Source organism: Perognathus longimembris, chromosome 2, assembly GCF_023159225.1.
Source record: "Perognathus longimembris pacificus isolate PPM17 chromosome 2, ASM2315922v1, whole genome shotgun sequence".
NCBI classification, from domain to species: domain Eukaryota; kingdom Metazoa; phylum Chordata; class Mammalia; order Rodentia; family Heteromyidae; genus Perognathus; species Perognathus longimembris.
Genome location: NC_063162.1, coordinates 2,525,487 through 2,543,672, shown reverse-complemented (window position 1 = coordinate 2,543,672; position 18,186 = coordinate 2,525,487). Strand labels below are relative to the sequence as shown.

At 54.0% G+C, this 18,186-nt stretch overlaps 1 protein-coding gene across 8 annotated transcripts in view; it reads right to left on the bottom strand.

The window, feature by feature from the left end:
- The window catches only part of Ebf3 (EBF transcription factor 3), a 113,791-nt gene that overhangs the window by 9,769 nt on the left and 85,836 nt on the right, over positions 1-18,186 (bottom strand). For all 8 annotated transcript variants that reach the window (XM_048338021.1, XM_048338023.1, XM_048338024.1 and 5 more), the window contains exons 10-11: positions 17,954-18,080; positions 1,048-1,136 (exon numbers count right to left, since the gene is read on the bottom strand). In XM_048338021.1, the coding sequence (XP_048193978.1) occupies positions 1,048-1,136; positions 17,954-18,080 (216 nt within the window). The remainder of the gene's footprint in view (positions 1-1,047; positions 1,137-17,953; positions 18,081-18,186) is intronic.

The following is an 18,186-nucleotide window of genomic DNA, read 5'->3' as shown; positions in this document are numbered from 1 at the left end:
CTCTGGGTAATAAGGCCTGGCATCTTCCTAGAGAACACGGCTTCTGCTAGACTCACCCTCAGGAACAAAAACCATCCATGATCTGCTCTGCATTTGAAAACCGTCCTCTGCTGGCTGCGAGGGCTCTCACAGCGACTAGCTGACACCGCTCGCTAGCACACTCACAAATTAAAAAGGAGCCTAATGATATTGCTTATGTTCATGCTGAGCATAAAAAGGTAGTGTCTAAAAGGTTTTATTGTGTTAATAAAACTCAGAGGTGGTCAAGACTCAGGTCTACACAGGGACTGGAATGTAAAATAATCAGTCATAGTGTTATGACTTAATTTTTCATTTTGCGTTTTCAACTCTGACTTGGAAATCAGAGAGGGCTTCCAAAGAGAGACAGAGACAAAATTATATCAAAGGGGAAGAAAAATTATAAGCTTGACTTATCTTTAATGTTATACATCAAAATGGAATTTCTGTGATACGTGGCGCGTGCATAAACAACCGGGGCAGCTTTTGTCTTTGCTGAATTTAAATGAAAAGTCCCCTAGATATTAATATGTGGACTTCATTTGTTAGCCTGCTAAGTCAGGGACTTATAACAAAAGCTTTGTAAACAAAAGATTAAACTGAATCGAGCTTTAGAAAATGAAAGGAAAACAAGAGTCAAGTAATCACAGATCAGACTGGGGCTGCTTAGATGGAAATCAGCACGGGCTACTGGAGTGGAAAATGTTTAATTGAACTATTTCATTACACGGAAGTTTATGTCCCCCTCGCAGAATCCAAAATATTTGTTATCAGAAAAGCCATTCTTTCTTCTTTTAAAGAGAAGGTCCTTCAGAGAAGCGATGGGAAACGAGAGCCCGTGCCCCTCTGGCCCTGGCCTTCTACCGTCCTTTACGGCGGCCGGGCCCAGGCTGGGTCGTCCCCCCCCAGCCCCTCGTACCAGTCGGTGTAGCCGTGGGCACCCTCTACCCGCCCTGCCCACCCCCAGACACCAGAACCAGCCTGGCAGTGGCCCCACTGGTACTGGGCTCCGCGTGTTCTTCTACTGACCTTGGGTAACCTTTCAGGATCACCTGGATGTCTGGGGATCACCTTCTGCAACCTCTGGAAGCCGTAGTCTATGGTCGGTTCATTAAGGGCTGCAACGGGACACAGAAACAGAGAGCGGGTTAATCGCTGTCGCGCCATCCGTCATGCACGCTTCCACACGCGTGTGTGGCTTTCCCTCCCAAGGCCAACGAAGCACCCCCGGACACGGGCTCTGTCGTAGGGGCTAGCCTGCCCTCTTCCTTTTGCACACAAAAGCAATGATTATTTCTAATCTATAATTAGACGGGAACAAAGTCAAAGGGTGGCTCAATATATCGTAAAGATGGCGGAGCAGTCACCAAGTGGCAGGTCTTGGGGCCATCTCTAGCAATCACCACCGCGGGGACCCGGCGTCTGCCTCACACTGGGCCTTCCGCACGGGCCAGGGATTTATGGGAAGCTGGCGATTATGACATATGTCTGGCTATTGCTAGCCTCAGATTTATCCCTGTGGTCCTTTTGTGTCTAGCATATTGCCTGAGCACAGACCAGGCAGGAAGAACACTTATTCTTGCAAAGCTTTAATAATCTGTGAATGGCTGACTACAAACTGATGTAGAGCACGGCCGCTCTACAGCTGCAATCCACCAGCCCCACGAAATTGCCGGCCACAAATAGTAATTAATCTTTTTATCCCTCAAATTGTAATTTTGACTATGAACTGTGCGTGGCCATAAATCAGAGGCACACGCGCTGTGTACAGTGCATGAATCACGGCCAGGACTCCATCCGACTGCACACACTGTGTTTAACAAGCTTTATAAGAAGCCATCGGGCTTTATTATGGCTCTGCCCGACTCCAACAAAAACTGAGCCCGGAGGCCCGGGGACGGGAGTTAAGATGAAAATACTTATTAGAGTACATTACTTCTTGATGTAGGTATCGCTTTCCACGGAGTAACTCCACGGTGCATGGCGCGACATAAATCAGGAGGTTTTCGGAGACTAATAAGACCTGCCGCCATCTATTCATTACTCCGCCCGCAATTTGGGCCATCACTCATTAGTAATTTGATGATTAACACCACCCAACTCAGCAGGTCTGCAGAGCGCGGGGGAAGACAAAGGCTAGGACTCCCTAAGAGGACGGTGAGCGGGTCTGCCTTCGGAAGTGTTCTCCACAATAATTGGTCACCGTTGTCCTCGAGTGCCGGGCTGTTGGCGCCTCTCGTAAGCAATGTGGGACAGCTCACGCGCACACTCAATAACGCGCCCGAAAGTTGAGGACCACAATATGATTTGACATTCCATCATACATCTCGGAGACAAAGGTCCGCACAGGAATGTGAAGTAAGACATTTTCTTGTTAATAAAGCATTGATCCGATGTATTGATTTTACATGACATGGCTTTTGCTGGGATTTTGCCCTCTTTTTTCCTTTGCAAATAGCAAAGCTCTTCAAAATGCCTCAGCGTATGTGACATTGCAAAATTTCTAACTCTCTGTGATGTAAATTCTATATGTGTAAAACCACTTCATAATCAGACCATTAATCATCAGAAGCTGTCAGCGTTGACTTGGGGGACAATTTGTCATGTCTCCGCCTGGGCCTGGGCAAGGGTGTCAGGCAAGAGTGCAATTTGGGCATCTGGGCGGATGGACGGCTTCTCCAGCCTCCCCAAGCAACTTGCTCCAAAAAGGAAGAAAGAAAGGAAGAAAGGAAGGAAGGAAGGTTGGACAAAGTGCCGCGTTTCTTGATCAGAGAACAAAAAAGGTGGGCCACGGTGCATTCTGAACATGCCAGCTTTCTCCTCTCTCCCAGCTAATCACCATGACTGTTTGACTTAATGAATCGGCCTGATGAAAGGTGATCAGAAAAGATAGATGGGCGGCCGTTATTGATTTCATGCAAATGCCCCTGACAGGTGATAGACGCTTTAATGCAAGCTTTCAGAAGCTTTATGAGTTGTAATAACCACACACTCACCCTGGCTGAGACATTCTCCAATGTTTCAGTTGAATTGATATTCTTCTTCTATGACCACAAATATCTTAACGCAGCATAAACACAAGGGCACCTTTCACCTTTCCACTCAGCCCACGAGCCCTGACAGATGAGCACGGCACACTGTCATTCCAAGTACAGGGGTGCCAGGACGGGTCCCCGCCAGGCTGGGCGCGCCTCCCACCCAGGGGCCTGGCGACCCGGGAGCGCGATGAAGCCCTGACCCCGGCTCAGTGGCAGCGCCACGGCTGCGTGTGCTCGCAGCCACGCGCGGCTCTGCTCACTCCCTGCCAGTGGGGTCACCCGAGGCGCAGGCTGCCTCGCCCTGGCGAGAGGCGGCCACGGGGGCCCGTCCGGTCCACGCCCTCCGAACCACACAGAGCCCACCCTCGCCCTGCGCTTGGGGGAGCCAGGGCGGCCGAGGCCTCGCGGGCCAGTTCTGCGGCTGGCAGAGCAGGCGCGGGGCCCGCCCACACATCTCGTGAACCCTCGGCGTGTGGTGGTTACGGCTGGGAGCCCAGCCGAGCCAGGCCCAGGCGCTGGCCCGTCCAGTCACAGAGCCCCGAGCCAGGCCAATCAATACCACTTTCCTGTTTTAGAACTGGGTAATTATGAGGGGGAGAGATTGCCTGACCTTTCACCTGCACTGCATTACTTTGCTGATATTAAGATAAATTGCCTGATTTTGGGTAAACATATGCTGCAATTCAAACTGTCAGCACTGGTTTGCTCATGGATAATTTGTATTGATCTCTCAGCTTCTTCCCAATTTTGCTTACTGACCTCGTGGATAATTAGAGAAGGAGCCTTGGGTGAGCTCAAGTCGAGGATGAAGAAGAAATATGAAGAAGAATAAAGCAAATTTGTTTTATGTTAATATTTGTTGGCCCTCCCCCCCCCCCCACACACACATCTGTCAGCATCAGGAGAGCCGTAAATTAATGTACTTGGTTCCCGAGCAATTTATTCCAAGGAATTATTTAGCAGCATGCTTAGTCTCCAAACATGTGTCACTGGGTTAAATTAATTTAAACTCTGCCTTAAACACAACAAAAACAAATGTTATTTTCTGCTGAAGGGGAAAAAATAATATATTTTCCTCAAAATTGTTTTGCAAGCTCTAACTTTCCACATGGAATTTTCACGTCTGCATCTGGGAGGAAAAGCTTTATAATAAACACACACACGCGCACACGCACGCGCGCACACACCCCACAGAAGTAATTAGCACCCATTATTTGTCTTGAATTCAAATTTTGCGAAGATGGGTGGTTGTGTGTAAGAGATGAATGTATGTGTGAAATTATATCGTTTAAGATATGTCAGATTACAAGGCTGTTGTATCAAAAGTCATAAAACAAATCTCCCCTGTGAAATATCTCTTTATTAACCGTGCCATAAGATATTAACATTCCTCATTTAGTGGAGGGCCTTTTATCTGTTTCAAATACATTATTCGTCCTTTTAGAGATAAACTGTATTAATATCCATTTGAGTAGACTACTGCGGCCTAATGCATAGTAATTTTTGTTGGAAAGCTTTTATTTTAGAATAAGAAAATTACACAGCAATAAAACCTGAATGAATCAGAAGCTCGAATGGCTGGGAATCACATTCCAGGCCAAATGAAGCAAGCAGTCAGGCAGCCTGTGAAGGGCCAGATAGCCGGCTATCATAGGCAGGGCAGTATCCAGCGTGGGTCCTACAAATGGAGTCTGACACGACCACATAAGACTCCACGGGTCTACATGCCGGATAGCCTGCAGCTCGGGAAGGATTCATATTTAAATATATTTGAGTGTACTGGAGTTAATCTCGTTACTTTACATGCATTAAAGTCATAACAGAAGAAGCATTCTAAATATTTAAGTCATGCCCGCGTACTGGGGGATTAATCACACTGCAATTGATAAAATTTTAACGGTCTGTGATGTCGGCTCAAGTTGGGATTGCCAGAGCTAATGTGGCAGCGGAAAATGGCGCTGTGCTCGGAGCGGCAGCTGGGGCCGGAGCGGCTCCCGCCGGCCTGCCACAATTAGAAACGTGCCAGTGGGCACCAGCCAGTGGGGATTTCTTTCTGGTGACATCTGTAGTTGGAAGTTCTCCTATTGATAGCTGAACTGTCTTTGTCGTCTGGCCCTGCCTGGAGTTCTGTGCCGCTCTTCTATACCCCAAAATGTAAACGGCTGTCTTATCAGGCTTGAACAACAAGTCCATTAAGGTGTGAACCTCACTCAATTAAGCGAGGAGGCGTGTTCAGGACCACTGAGTTAACACAGAGGGAACATTTCAGGGGTGGAGAGTAGGCCAGCGACGGGACAATTCCCAAAGAAGGGAAACAGCCGAGGCGCTCACTCACTAAGCTCAGCACTCACTGAGAAGCTGCTGCTACGTGCTCAGAGCTCGGTTATGGGCGCTCACCAGCCATGGGAAACCCACTCCCCGGGGCCCCAGGGGGCCCAGGGGGCCCAGCCCTGCCTGCAGCTGGGGAAGGAAGAGCCTCGGTGACCACCCCTACCCGGGCAGGGAGGGTGCACCGCCTCTCTCCCAGGATCGCTGGGGTGCTTGCTCTTGTGGCACAGTCGTGTTTTTAAAACAGTGCCATCAGGGCCTCCGGATTACTGAAGCCCAAGACCACAACACAGAGACGGGAGACGTTTTCAGTGCGGCACAAATTCTCCTCCTGCCTGCAAAACCTGACTCCAACAACAACAACAGGAAGACATTCATTTGCCTCATTCCAGCTGCTGGCTGCAGCTATTACGTGAGCTCCAGTTTCATTTCAATAATGATCATCTTCCTGTAACTTCCCAATCAGGCATTTGTCATAATGCAGTAATTTTCTTGCTACAAACAGATTCTCATAATGAGGCCGTTTTTCACATTAGCAACATAACTACATAATAAGAACATCTGTAGTTCCTTTTCCAAGGGACAAGAATGTGCTTCAATGAAGGCAATGGGTTTGTTAAATAAGATATAGTATGTTTTACTAACAGGGATACCCAGACCCTGCCCCAGCAGACTGTGAGCCGTCAGTGAGCCTGAATGAACACAGGTTGTAATGTGTAAAAATTAAATAAAGTAAAATTAAATTGCTCAATACAAAGACATTCCTCTAGAGGGTGTTGGTGATTTCAGTGACAAAGTGCTATTTGCTGACAAGTAGTTTACACATTAACCAGCTGAATCCAGGGGGGAAAATGCCAATAGCAATTATATCACCTCGAGGTTATTAAATGTCCCACTGATAAGTAACTAGGTGAACTTGACCAGGTGATAAAGACTGCTGTGAGCAAATGATTGCGTGGTGAAGAATGCGTCTCTGCCTGCTGTTTCTCCAGATAGCTTTTCTCTCCAAAATGACTGTATAAAAAGTTGCATTAAAAATGTGTGGCCTCAAAAGACAAAATTGATATTTAGCTCCCCCTTGAATACTGCCCCCCCCCACCAGAGCACCTTCATCCTTCCGCCTCAAAAACATTACACAAAGTCTGCAAATGCCTGTTTTCTCTCCCTTTTTTCGGCTTTAAAATGATGCTAAGTTCCCCACTTTATCATCAACTGTCTCTCCAAGTGCATTTCATCTATAAGAAATTCAGATGCTCGGGAAATTAAAATTTCAAAGATCTGCTGCAAAAAAAAAAAAAAAATCAATGGGGCGAGATCAATGCTCATAGAAATTTCATGAACTTTGAACTGATCCGGGCATGGTGATAGAGGTGGTGGAGTTCCAGGCGGCTGGCGGCCCCCGTGCAGATGAAACGCGGCTGGCCAGAGGAGAGGAGGAGGAGGGCCACATTTTAGATGGGCTTTTGCTTTCATATTTTGTCCAACAAAAAATTAATTTTTAGTCTATTTCAGTAACAAGTAAAAAATAGGGAGAAAAATTCTACCTGCCTGGCCAACGTGCGATCGCCCCCCTCTCTTCTTAAGAGCACCTAATGCTTTACACATTAATGCGGCCACGAAATGAAATTGGTTCCCTTTGCAGCCGATTGCTGGTGCAAATTAATATTGTAAAATGAAGATCAATACATGGACAGGGCCAAATCAATAGTGGCTAAATTATTGCTGCATTTTCCTCCTCATTCAAGATGAGTTGTGTTTTCCTCTCAAAGTCAATACTTTGCAGCTTTTCTCATTAATTTCTCAATAAATTTGGCAATGAATTTCAATCACAGACCCGGCAGGGTGAGCCCGGCGTTGTGGCGTGCACGAGAAGCACAAAGGCCACGTGTCCTCGGTATCGCTCACCCGCGCCGGCCTTCAGGAGCCCGGCGCCCGGCCTGGCCCAGGACCCCAGGGGGACAGACTGGAGGCCGCTCTCCTGCGCCAAGCCGCCACCGGGGTTCGCTCTCGCAGAAGGAACGTGGGCGTTTCTGGCCTACCGGCTGCTTGGAGGCCTGGGGGCCCCAACACGAGCAGGGCTGGCGCGCAGATCCGCCCACGGGCCTCTGTCTCACGCCCGTTCCTCTGGAATTCCCGCCCGCTGCGGGCTAGCGTCTGTCCTAGCGTCCGTCCAGGAGTCTTCTCCAGGTGGGAAGAGCGCCACGCCTGACTTCTAACTGGAATCCGGAGCCTCCGCGCTCGTATGGGCAAGATGGCTGTGACTGTCACGCGGGCAGCTCAACCGGGCCGCTTGCGCAGGGACGCGCGTCTATTCCCCGCCGCCGGCCAGTGCGCGGCGGCACCGGGATGTGACGCCCATGGCAGAGAGGGGGGCGGCTCACCCTCCTCGTGACCAAAATGATACCCTTGCTGACGACTACTGGACCGCGTCCCGACGCTCCCGTTCACCGGCCTCCGAGGGGACACTGGGTCCCAGCTTTCATAGTCGCGCCCAGCCAACGGTGAGGGAAACCGGGCCTTGGCGCCCGCCCTCCAGCCTCACCCCCTTGCCCGTCCGTCCGTGAGCACCCAGCACGCACGCCCACGGAGCAGAGGCCCCGAGGCCCACCACGGCCCTGCTACCCCCTACCCCCTGCCCCCCACTCCCCTGCTGTGCTGATATTTGAACCCACGCTCTAGGTGGAGAGACTGGTGCCCGCGCCCAAGAACCACCCTGAGCACGACGGGAACGGCACGGGCCACCCCGGGGGATGATCCTCTTCGCCGCGTCCCTGGTCCTCCTGGACACTTCCTGGGGAGGGAGGGGCTCCGCGAGCCACGGGGGAGCACACGGTGGCACCGTAGGGCGGTCTACGTCCACGGAAACCGTCCATGCAGAGGTCAGCGGGAGGGGGTCTGGACGGTGCCCTCCTGCCCGCACAGGCCGCTGCCTGTGAAAGCGCACCAGCCACCAGGGCCGCGCCGTCGCCTCTGCGGACAGGGAATGTCAGCGAGATGGGCGGTGGGCTGGCAAGCTCATTTCGGAACCAGGTATGGGCTGCTGGCTGGGAGTGTGCCCTTTGCACCTGCCCTCAGCCACACTGGGAGAGCCAGCCGGGGGTGGGGGGCGGGGGGTGAAAGGGCGGGAATGGAGAGTGGGCACGGAGTTCATTGTGTGTGCCGACCGTGGCGACTCTGGGTGATGGTTACCCAGCAGCTGGGTTAGGAGACACACTCGCCCTTTCCAGTGTCTGGAAAGGTATTTCGACTCCTGGTTTTACAGGCTGCACACAGAAGGAAAGGGACTTTCAGAAGTAAAGTCTAAAAGACGCAGCCAAGACTAACAAGCACCGCGCTGCTTAGACGCACCGGCCTTGAGCGCAGGCTGGTGATGTCTCAGAGAAATCAGCCCTGCTCGCACAGAGCCGCCGCCGCGCCTGGGGGCCCCACCCCCACAGGTACCTGGCCTCCCCGCCTTCCCCCCCGCCGCCCCCCCCCGCCACCAGCCCACATAGAAGTCATCCCTTCCCTGGGTCTGGGAACGCTCGGCAACACGCCCCGCACCTCGCCTGTCCTGCTCACCCAGGACCTAGCACCTTTTCCAGTACTGACTTGCGTTCTGCATCCTGTTGCATCCCCACAACCTGGAGTCGGGACCGCAGGGCATCTTTCACCTCACGCGGGCGCCAAGCGTTGTGCCAACAGCAGGCACAGAGCCGCCGGGATGCAGCCAGAGCCGCTTCCCGCGGCCATGAGCCCCCCGCCAAGTGGACACGGACACTGCGCGCCTCCCCGGGACCCCTACAAGAACGGGGCGGTGTCCTTCGCCCCCCGAACGGCTGCCGGCGGCGCCCAGCGCGGCCAGACCCAGGCCGACATCGAGCAAAAGTAACCCTAGACGCCATGAGAAAATGCCAAACCACCTGGACGTAAACTGCCCCGTCTGCCCACCGTGCGCAGCCCTCGGCCCGGCTGCTCTCCGAGCGCACAGACGTCTGGAGACACAGCGCGGAGGGCGAGGCGCGGCAGGCTACTCGGAGCCACACAGAGTCGGCAGACGACAACCAGGCGGTGTCCAGGGCCAGCCCTTGGGCTGCCAGCGGGGAAGGTGCCCCCCCCGCCCCCCCCCCCCCCCCCGCGCAGCTGCCTGAGGGCAGGGAGCACCGCGAGCCGCCCACGGTGCCCCTCCTCCCGGGAGCACTCGGTTATTAACAGAAAGGCCACTCCCACCTACCTGAAGGAGGGAAACGTGTAGTGTTTGGCCGGGGACACTTCTTAGCCACGTACGTCAAAGGGGCCAGCGTGCCACTTGTCATGCCACGGGCAAGTGTGGGAGCCCTGCCCCGCCCTTGGCGTGGCACCCCTTGAGAAGCTCCGTGCTGAAAGGCCCAGTTCTCATGTCCGTGTTGGGATAGGAACAAAAGCAATGACCAGAGGAAGGCGAGAAGATGCTGTCGTTACGTACAATGTACTTGAGGGGAGGGACTGGGGGTGAGGGAAAGCGATTTAAGATGTGACACGGATCAAGGCACATTATACTCGTAACCTGAACTATGGAATTGTTACCTCTTTGTACAACTGCTTAATTTTTTTTTAAGTTTAATAATAATAAAAAAAAAAGCCAGGTGCCAGTAACTCCCCTCTGTAATCCTAGCTACTCAGGACACTGAGATCTTAAGATTGTGGTTTGAAGCCAGACTGGGCAGGAAAACGTGACTCTATCTCCAATTAGGCACCAAAAAAAAAGTCAGAAGCAGAGCTATGGCTCGAGTGGTCGAGCATTAGCCTTGAGTTTTAAAAAGCCCGGGAACAGTGCCCAGGCCCTAAGTTCAAGCCCCAGGATTGGCACAATTTTTTTTTAAATTTAAGTAATTACTACCGTGTGACCACTCGTTGTGGCGGATGAATCGGTAAGAAGTTCCATCTGGGTCTTGGGGCATCGGGACCCCTTGCAAGCAGGAGAGGAGACACCAAGGATGAGCGAGGTTAAAAGACGGAGACAGGCTGGGCAGAACCCCTGCCCACTCCACACACGCTCTGACCCTCGGGTGCTGCCGCCCGTGGAGGGCGAGCCGGAGGCCCCCCAGGCTCCCCGCACCGGCGACAGGACTTCCGTGTGCGGAGGACTGAGACAGACACCGCAGGAGTGGAGAGTGGGGACCGGCGGGGGAGAGGAGAGGTGAGCAGGGGCGCGCGGACCCTTTAAGAAAGGTCCCCGACCCGGTGGTACACAGCTGTAAGCCCAGCCGCCCAGGAGGCAGAGACAAGGCTGGGCCCAACAAAGATGTTGCCAAAAGTGTCTCTCAAAAACAAGCCGGGCGTGGGCACATGACTGTGATCCACTCCAGAAGACCCTAGCTGAAAAACCAAGTCAAAGCCAAACGCTGGAGGGGGAGGTCGAGGGACGGAGAGCCTGTCTAGAAAGCACGGGCCCTGAGTTCAACCCTCTGCTCCACAGAGACGAGTCCACTGACCAACCAATGCCTCTGTCCTAAGACAGGACGGGCACCAGGCTCCGCGGCTTCGCCCGAGCACCAGAAAATGAGTTCGTTTCTGAGTGCAGGGAAAGCTGACATCACCAAGCCTGTTGCCTTCTTCCAAAACCATCCAAAGAAAACCAAGTTGCATGTTCTGCAACAAATCACTGGGCGGTCAGGTCACCGTCTCCTGAAGGCACTCCCTCCATCCAAGGCTACCGGCCTACAGCCGCGCCGAGGCCTACCAGAACCAAAGGCCTGGCGTGGAGAGGGGCCACGGCGTGTGGCCGCACGCGGCCTCGCGAGTACAGACGGGTGGAGGCGCCCCGCTGTCAGCCCCTCTGCGGTAGCAGAACCCCCAGTCTCCTTTCACCCAGAGGCCTGCTCTGCCGCCTCCTCGGTCTTCACCAGAGGTTCACCTTGGGCCCAGCGGCTTCGCTCTGCTCTACTCTTGCGGTGGTCACCTTCACTCTGCGGTGCACTCCCATGGCCGTGTATTCATGCCGCTGCGCCTAAGGCCCCCCCGAGTCCTGCCACAGAGTCCCCCCAAGCACATCTTCCCCAACCAGAGCTCACGACCCCCCACGTGACCCCTGACAGCTCTCCACAGAGCCCCAGACACGTCCCCTGGGAGGGTGGGTGGGAAGCGGGGACCCTGCCTCCGGAGGGAGCCTTACGGGAAGCGAGCCAGGCAAGCCACCCCCTGCACATCTCGCCCTTGCTAAGGGGAACCGGATGACCCTTTTCTCCTTTGGGGAAGACGAATGGCCGTCTCCTCGTGACTACGTCTTGTCAGGCCATCCTGGAGAGTCAATACCTTCACCTTGACGTGGAAACGCTGTGATTTATCAGTCCATCTCCCCTCCTGGGTTCGTGCGGGCCCCCATACATACAGCCAATCGGGGTGCAGGGAGCAGACTTGGTCACAGCCCCTTGGAAAACAAGCAAGGCCCCCTCCGTGACAGACAAATGTGTCTTGTTAGCAACAGCCCAAAAGCGCTTGACTTGTACTAATAACAGAAAGGCCATGCTGGTCACTGTGGGTGTAAAGACGAAGCACCCTGTCACCAGCCTGCTTGGGAAATTAGCAAATAATGTTCTTTTCCTTGATAAATGGGTGACAGCTCCCTCTCACCAATCATTTTTAACATTTTGATGCATGCCTATGATCCCACCAGAGGGGCAGAAAAGTTTACTGGCCCTCGATTTTCACATGATGAATGGAACTCTCTAAATGTGCGATTTCTGTATGAGGTATAGTTCATTTTAAGCAATTCTAGTAAATGGGTGTCACTGATTAGGACAAATAGTCTACTTGTGCCATGGCACAAACGGTGTGTCTCATTCTCCTGACCTCCTTCGAGACAGGAGAGAGGGAACCGCGGGGACCGGGAAGCCTCACGTGCCCTTCGTTAAAGGGCTACGTTATGGAATTATACCTCCAGCACCCACTTCACATGGGGTAACTCATTATGGTCCGGCTTGCTGCTCTACCGCACCAGGAGAGGATGGCAGGTGGGGATCTGTGCTCTCTGATTTGAGGCTCTGCCTCTAGCGTCCTGAGCACCCCAACAATGGCTCTGCCTCAGCCCTTCCCCCCCACCCCCAATAAGGAAGCTAAGGTAGGAATACACACTACCCAGTCGATGGGAGAGAATCCTCATCTGCCACCCATACTTAGACAAAATGACCAAAAGCAAAGGGGAAGCCAGTTGCAAGGAGAGATTGTGCTGTCTGAATCGTGCACTGGCTGGCTGGGTACGGTCCAATTCTCAGCAGGCCTCAAGATGGCCTGTGCAGACAGGATAGCCCCAACTCCATCAGCCAAGGCGCGTATAACTTAACATGGAAGCCCACAGGTCCAGAACTATGCATCCACTGGGGGTGGTGCTGGGACCCACACTTCCCCCGACACCTGAGAACTAAACGACTATAGACCCATGAAACCACTCTGGATGCAGCCATGCCCACAGTAAGCCAGAAAGGAGGGTGGGCAGCTGGCTACCTCTTGCCTCCCTGGCTGCTCTGGATGGACACTGCCTTGCTAAGCTCTAGGACACATCATGATAGAATGTCCTTCTGGCTGCGTCCACATTTGTGGCTAAACATTTAACTGAAATAATCAGGTGGTTTACATTTAAGGAAGGCATTAGCATTTGGTTGAGCAGAGTGAAAAAGATGGTATGATTTGTGGGTGGCAATTAAGAATCATTTGCTCTGTGGATAGGAGTGATTTATTTGCGATGCACCAGCCTGGGAGAGAGCAGGCAGGAGCTGGCTGTGGTCGAAGGGCAGTTATCGACTCCACGGTGCGGACACAGCTCCAAACGCGCAAGCAATCCTTCCACACTCCAGAAACGCGGGGGGGGGGGGGGGGGGGGGCGCCAAAGTGCAGAAACGATGCTGAACAGAGCTGGAGCCCCCTACGCGACCCAACTCTAAGGCACAATCTTTCATTTAAAAAAAAAAAGGAGAATAACAAGAGAAGCATAAATACTGTATCAGAAGGAACACCGACTCCCTAGGACTGCTGGTCAGTAGGCGTTGCCGTCTGGACAGTGAATGCGCACTGTGGTGCGGAGAACAATCGTGTAACGCTCCTCCGGCACACCCAGTGCAGACCTGGGGCTGGTCCAGGTACACGCGCTACGTCCACCGCAGACGTGTCCAGTGCCGCCCGCCTGCCAGCCTCCTGTCGAGTGGCGGGCTCAGTGTGCGGGCCAGGCCACACGTTGCCTCCCCGTAAGGTGTGATAATGTCTTTAATTGAGCAAAGGAAATCGCTCGATGAAGGGGGCCAGTCAAGTGCCCGGGCGGGAAGACGGCAGCCGCAGCCCCGCCTCCCCCAGCCTGGTCCCGGGTGCGGTGGGGACCCCACCAGGGGCCGCCATGATTCTGTTTAACAGGAAACCATTCTGCCAAGTGACTATGTGAAGAAAACAGGAATACACATGCCTGGGCCTACGGCTTCACACTTGAAAACGTGTCTGCAAAAGTAGTTTTCACAAGAACATAATTTCAATTAGAAGCATACAAATTCCAATCTGTCTTCATCAAGTCACGCCATAATGCTACTATTCTAATTAAAAAATAATTTCTTTTATTACTCTTAACCATTTGATGTGTTTCTACTAGTGAAATTATGAAGGCAAAACGGCTCAATTTGCCCACACTGTGAGTTTCTTCTCAGGTAAGGTATTCTAGCACTATTTTAATTATTATTAAACAGGCAAATGGCACACTATTAGACAAATATTGAAACGAGCATTCACTTATTAATTTGCACTATTCACTTTTAAATGCGGCAAATATCTCATTAATTTAATTTTAGGTGCCCACCAGTTTATACTGCATTTTACAGTCTAGAAGGCAATTTACTATTAACTGGCAATTACATACACAGTGATTGTTAATTCTGCTCCTAAGTGCTAGCTGCTTGAAAATTGTGCTCTCTGTCTAATTTTTGACCTTCCTACAACAGGGGTGAGGCACGCTGGGAATGCAAAGGACTAGTGCGGAAGAGCTGGACGTGTCATTTGTGACTCATTCTTTTAATTCACCGTGCTAATCAACTGAGCTGCCACAGCCTCCCGAGGTAATTGTGAGCAGAGTGCGGTGGGGAGCAGTAGGGGCTGGTGGATGGGGCTTGGCCTGCCTTCCCCTTCTGGGAGGGAGAGGGTGAGCACGACCACTCTGAGTTGACTAGTAGGGTCTGGTGTTTCTCCAGTCACTGTAAACAATTCCTTCGGAAGCCTGGCAGAGCCTCCCAGCCTCTGGCAGGCCTTGAGAGGCCCCTCTCCTCTGAGTGGAGGTTCATTATCCTGTGGCCTGGCTGTCCCCCCCCCCCCGCTGGCCTCATGCAGGGGAGGTTAAATGTGAGGGTGTCCAGTAGCCTCCGGGGTCTGGGGACACTGATAGGAACCAGGCACCTTGGGGACGACGCCCATGTCCTGACATCCAGGGGGCCTGGCTCGGTTTTCAGCAGGGAGTGCAGTTCCTGCTGATTACCTCATTGTCCCCATCAATTTGGGGGCAATACAAATCAGACAGAAGCTTCCAGGCCAGACAGGTTATGACCCCACCTTTCCTCTGCTCCCTAAGCGCTCGGAACCCGCGTTTGAAATGTAGATTCCTGCGCAGGATCATGGTGTGGGGGAGGCGATAAATTAACCTCCAGCTAGAGAAAGCTCAGCTGCTGCCTGGTCTTATGGAAATGCCCACGCACGGGCGGAACTGTGGGTGGAGGAAATCCCTGGGCCCTGGGCAGCCCGCTGGGACCCGGGTCACGTGGCCCGAGAGGTCCAGCCAGCCTGAGGACGGCCCTGACAGCCAGGCCATGCAGAAATGCAAAGGGGGCCCGTGGACAGGCTGATGTGGCTGGAACCAGCTCAGAGGAGGTGATGGACCCTGCACTCCCGGGACAGGACGCCCCGGCCAGGGAGGGCAATGGGCAGCCACGAGCACTGCCCCTCCCAGCTACCCAGCACAGCAGGGGTGGGAGCTGGGGCCATTTCCCCCAGTCCAGCTCCTCTCTTCTCCTGCACACCTGCAATTGTTTACAAGTGTTCAGCCCAGGGCCCTTGTTTGCCAGGGGCGGGGGGGGGGGGGGGGGGCGGGGGGAAGTAATGCAGAACCCTCAGCGGATGGCAGGCAAAGGACAAAAGAGGTGCCGGACCGCTCTGCTCTCCTATTTCTTCTAAAACAAAGGTCTCCACTCCCAGCCACCCCACAGCTGTGCAGACTTCCCCAGAACAACCTCCCAAATGCAAAGCTGTGGACTCAGAATCCACTCCGAGCTTCCCCTGAAGATCTCCGGACAGTCGCACACAGGCCCAGGGTGGGAGCGGCCGGGAGCCGTGGACACCGGCTCACTGCGGTGCCCCAGCCACGTGTGACCACGGGAACGGCAGAGCTCACCCGGGATTCCACCCTGCGCCGGCCCTGCCACAACACAGGTGCCAGCAAGCATGGCTTCCAAGCTCTGAGGAACTCAGGATCTGGGCAGGGTCTCTATGGGCCTCAGCAGAAGCGCAAGGTCGGGAACTTCCCACAGGCAGGGGAGCTGTTTCCTGAGGGTCTGAGATGTGTCGAGCACTGTGCGGAAGTCACTCTGTCCCTCACCAAAACCCCATGCAGAGAAGAGGAGAAAGGGAGGCAGGGGGAATCTGAGAGGGACCTTTCCAGGTCCCACAGCCAGCACCCAGAGGTCCGAGGCTGGTCCGATGCTGACCAGGGCTAGCATGGTGCCTGCCGCAGCGAAAGCCTGGAGTTCACGGCCAGCGCCTCAGACTCGTCATCCCAACACCAAGTTACTGTGAGGTGTGGTGAGGAGACGCACCGGGCACGTGCAGATCATTCGTGGAAACGGTCCTGTGACGAGGAGGCCGGTGAGGCCCGGGGCCCACGCAGACCTCTGCCTTCCCGCCTTTCCCAGGGACCTGGCGTCTAAGCGTTGACCTTTCTGCACAACAACAGCGCTGGCTTGTTGGAGTGAAGAGATGCTCTCCACAAGCCCACTGTAGGCCAAAAAAACCTGAAGAGGAAGTCAGTGCACCTAAGCCACCGAACAGCATCGCTTAGCCTGGCCTACCTCGAGTGTGCTCCAAATACCTCTAGCAGCCCACAGCAGGGTAAAACCACTCAAAACAAATGTTCAACCGTTTGCATGACTCACTGAACACTGTACTGAATTTGAAACACAGAACAATGATATGGGCCTGCTTCTGCCATCATGAAGCCGAAAAATCTGAAGTCGACACATCTTGAGTCTGGGACCCTCTGTGCTTGAGTGTTTAAAAGCATGTACGGTCTTCTAGGACATGTCTTTATTTCTCAATAACTAGGGGCTTCAAACTCTGTGAAGGAACCACATTCTGTCAACCTCTGCATCTTGCAAGGGGCTCCAGGGTGTCTGGGCTTCTGAAGTAGGCAACAAAGGACGTGAGGTCCCATCAGCTCTCCACCGACATCCCCCATAGTCCTTGTGTTTTGGACTCCTGGTTCTGTGTGGGTGAGCCCAGCTTGGCTGGGGTGCTCGGCCATCTGGGGGTGCCAGGTGCCTCTAGGCATGCAACCCAGGCACGTGCCTGGAAAAGCCCAGGGACTGGCCGAGGTGTTCCTCCAGCCCTTCCTGAGGAGGGAAAGGGCTGGGAATGTCCACGACCTCCTACGCAAAGCAGAAAGGGCCTGGCCATCCTCAGTGCTACCCGCCTGCTGGACAAAGGAGAGCATGGCACCCAGCAGGAGACCAGGCCCGGGGTAGTGACGGAGCAGGAAGGAGACCCGCCCCCCGCCCAAGTCTGGGTTCCCAACATAGACACGGTTCACCCACAAACCTCTCGGGCTCCTCAAGGCCACAAACACAGACGCACCGGTCCCTCCCGTCTCCACGGGGTCTCAACAGGTGATTTCTAGCATCATAAATGTTCCTCGAAGATTACAGTTCAGCAAGCTGGCGAGGACTGGAAGCCCAAACGCACACACGCCTCGAGGTGAAGCTTATTTGTGGCATTTCTCAACAGCACTCCCAAGCAAATCCTGCTAGTTACGCACGTGAGGGCAAAGCACTGCGTACAATCCCAGTGAGTGACCAGCACGGGAGGCCAGGGGCCACCTTGGCTGCTGACCTCAGCGTCCTGCACCCTCCAGGAACGTGACCCTCTCAGAGCCGCAGGACCCTACAGGGCTCAAGACCCTGGGTTAGAGCGGAGTCTTGGCTCACGTCAGAGACCTCTTGCTCGCTAGGTGTGACAGGCCGTGATCCTAGCCTCGGCTCAGGGACGTGAACAGGTGTGCCGTCTGGGGCAGAAGCCCCCACGCGTGACTAGGCACAGTGGGGCTGTTCTGATGGAAGCAGCGGATGTTACTGTTACAACTCCCACCGACACACTAGCCGGTACACCCAGCAAGGCCAAGGCCCTCCAACGAGAAAGAGGGTCCCGGGTACCGGGGCTGCACAGCCCCGTCCCTCCTCCGCTGCCGATGGGAACCGCGTGCCTGATCCACACCGCCAGGAGCCAGCAGGATCCAGACCCCCGCAGCGGCCTGTGCGGCCCCCGGTCACCCTCCCGACGGTGGCTAACCAGGCAGGGGCACCCGCCACCGCCCCACTCACCAGTGTAGACGAAGCGCCCGGGCGCGCCTTTGCAGAACTGCTTGGACTTGTAGGAGAGGGTGACCTCCACGACTCCAGGGATGTGCCGGGGCGGGGTCTGCACTCGGATGGCGTGGGGAGTTATCAACTACAGAAACCACACAGGAACAGGCGCTCAGCGGCACGCGCCCCGAGAGGCAGACACTTGCCCGTTGGACGTAATTGCCAAAATGAGCACAAATTGGCCCAGGGTC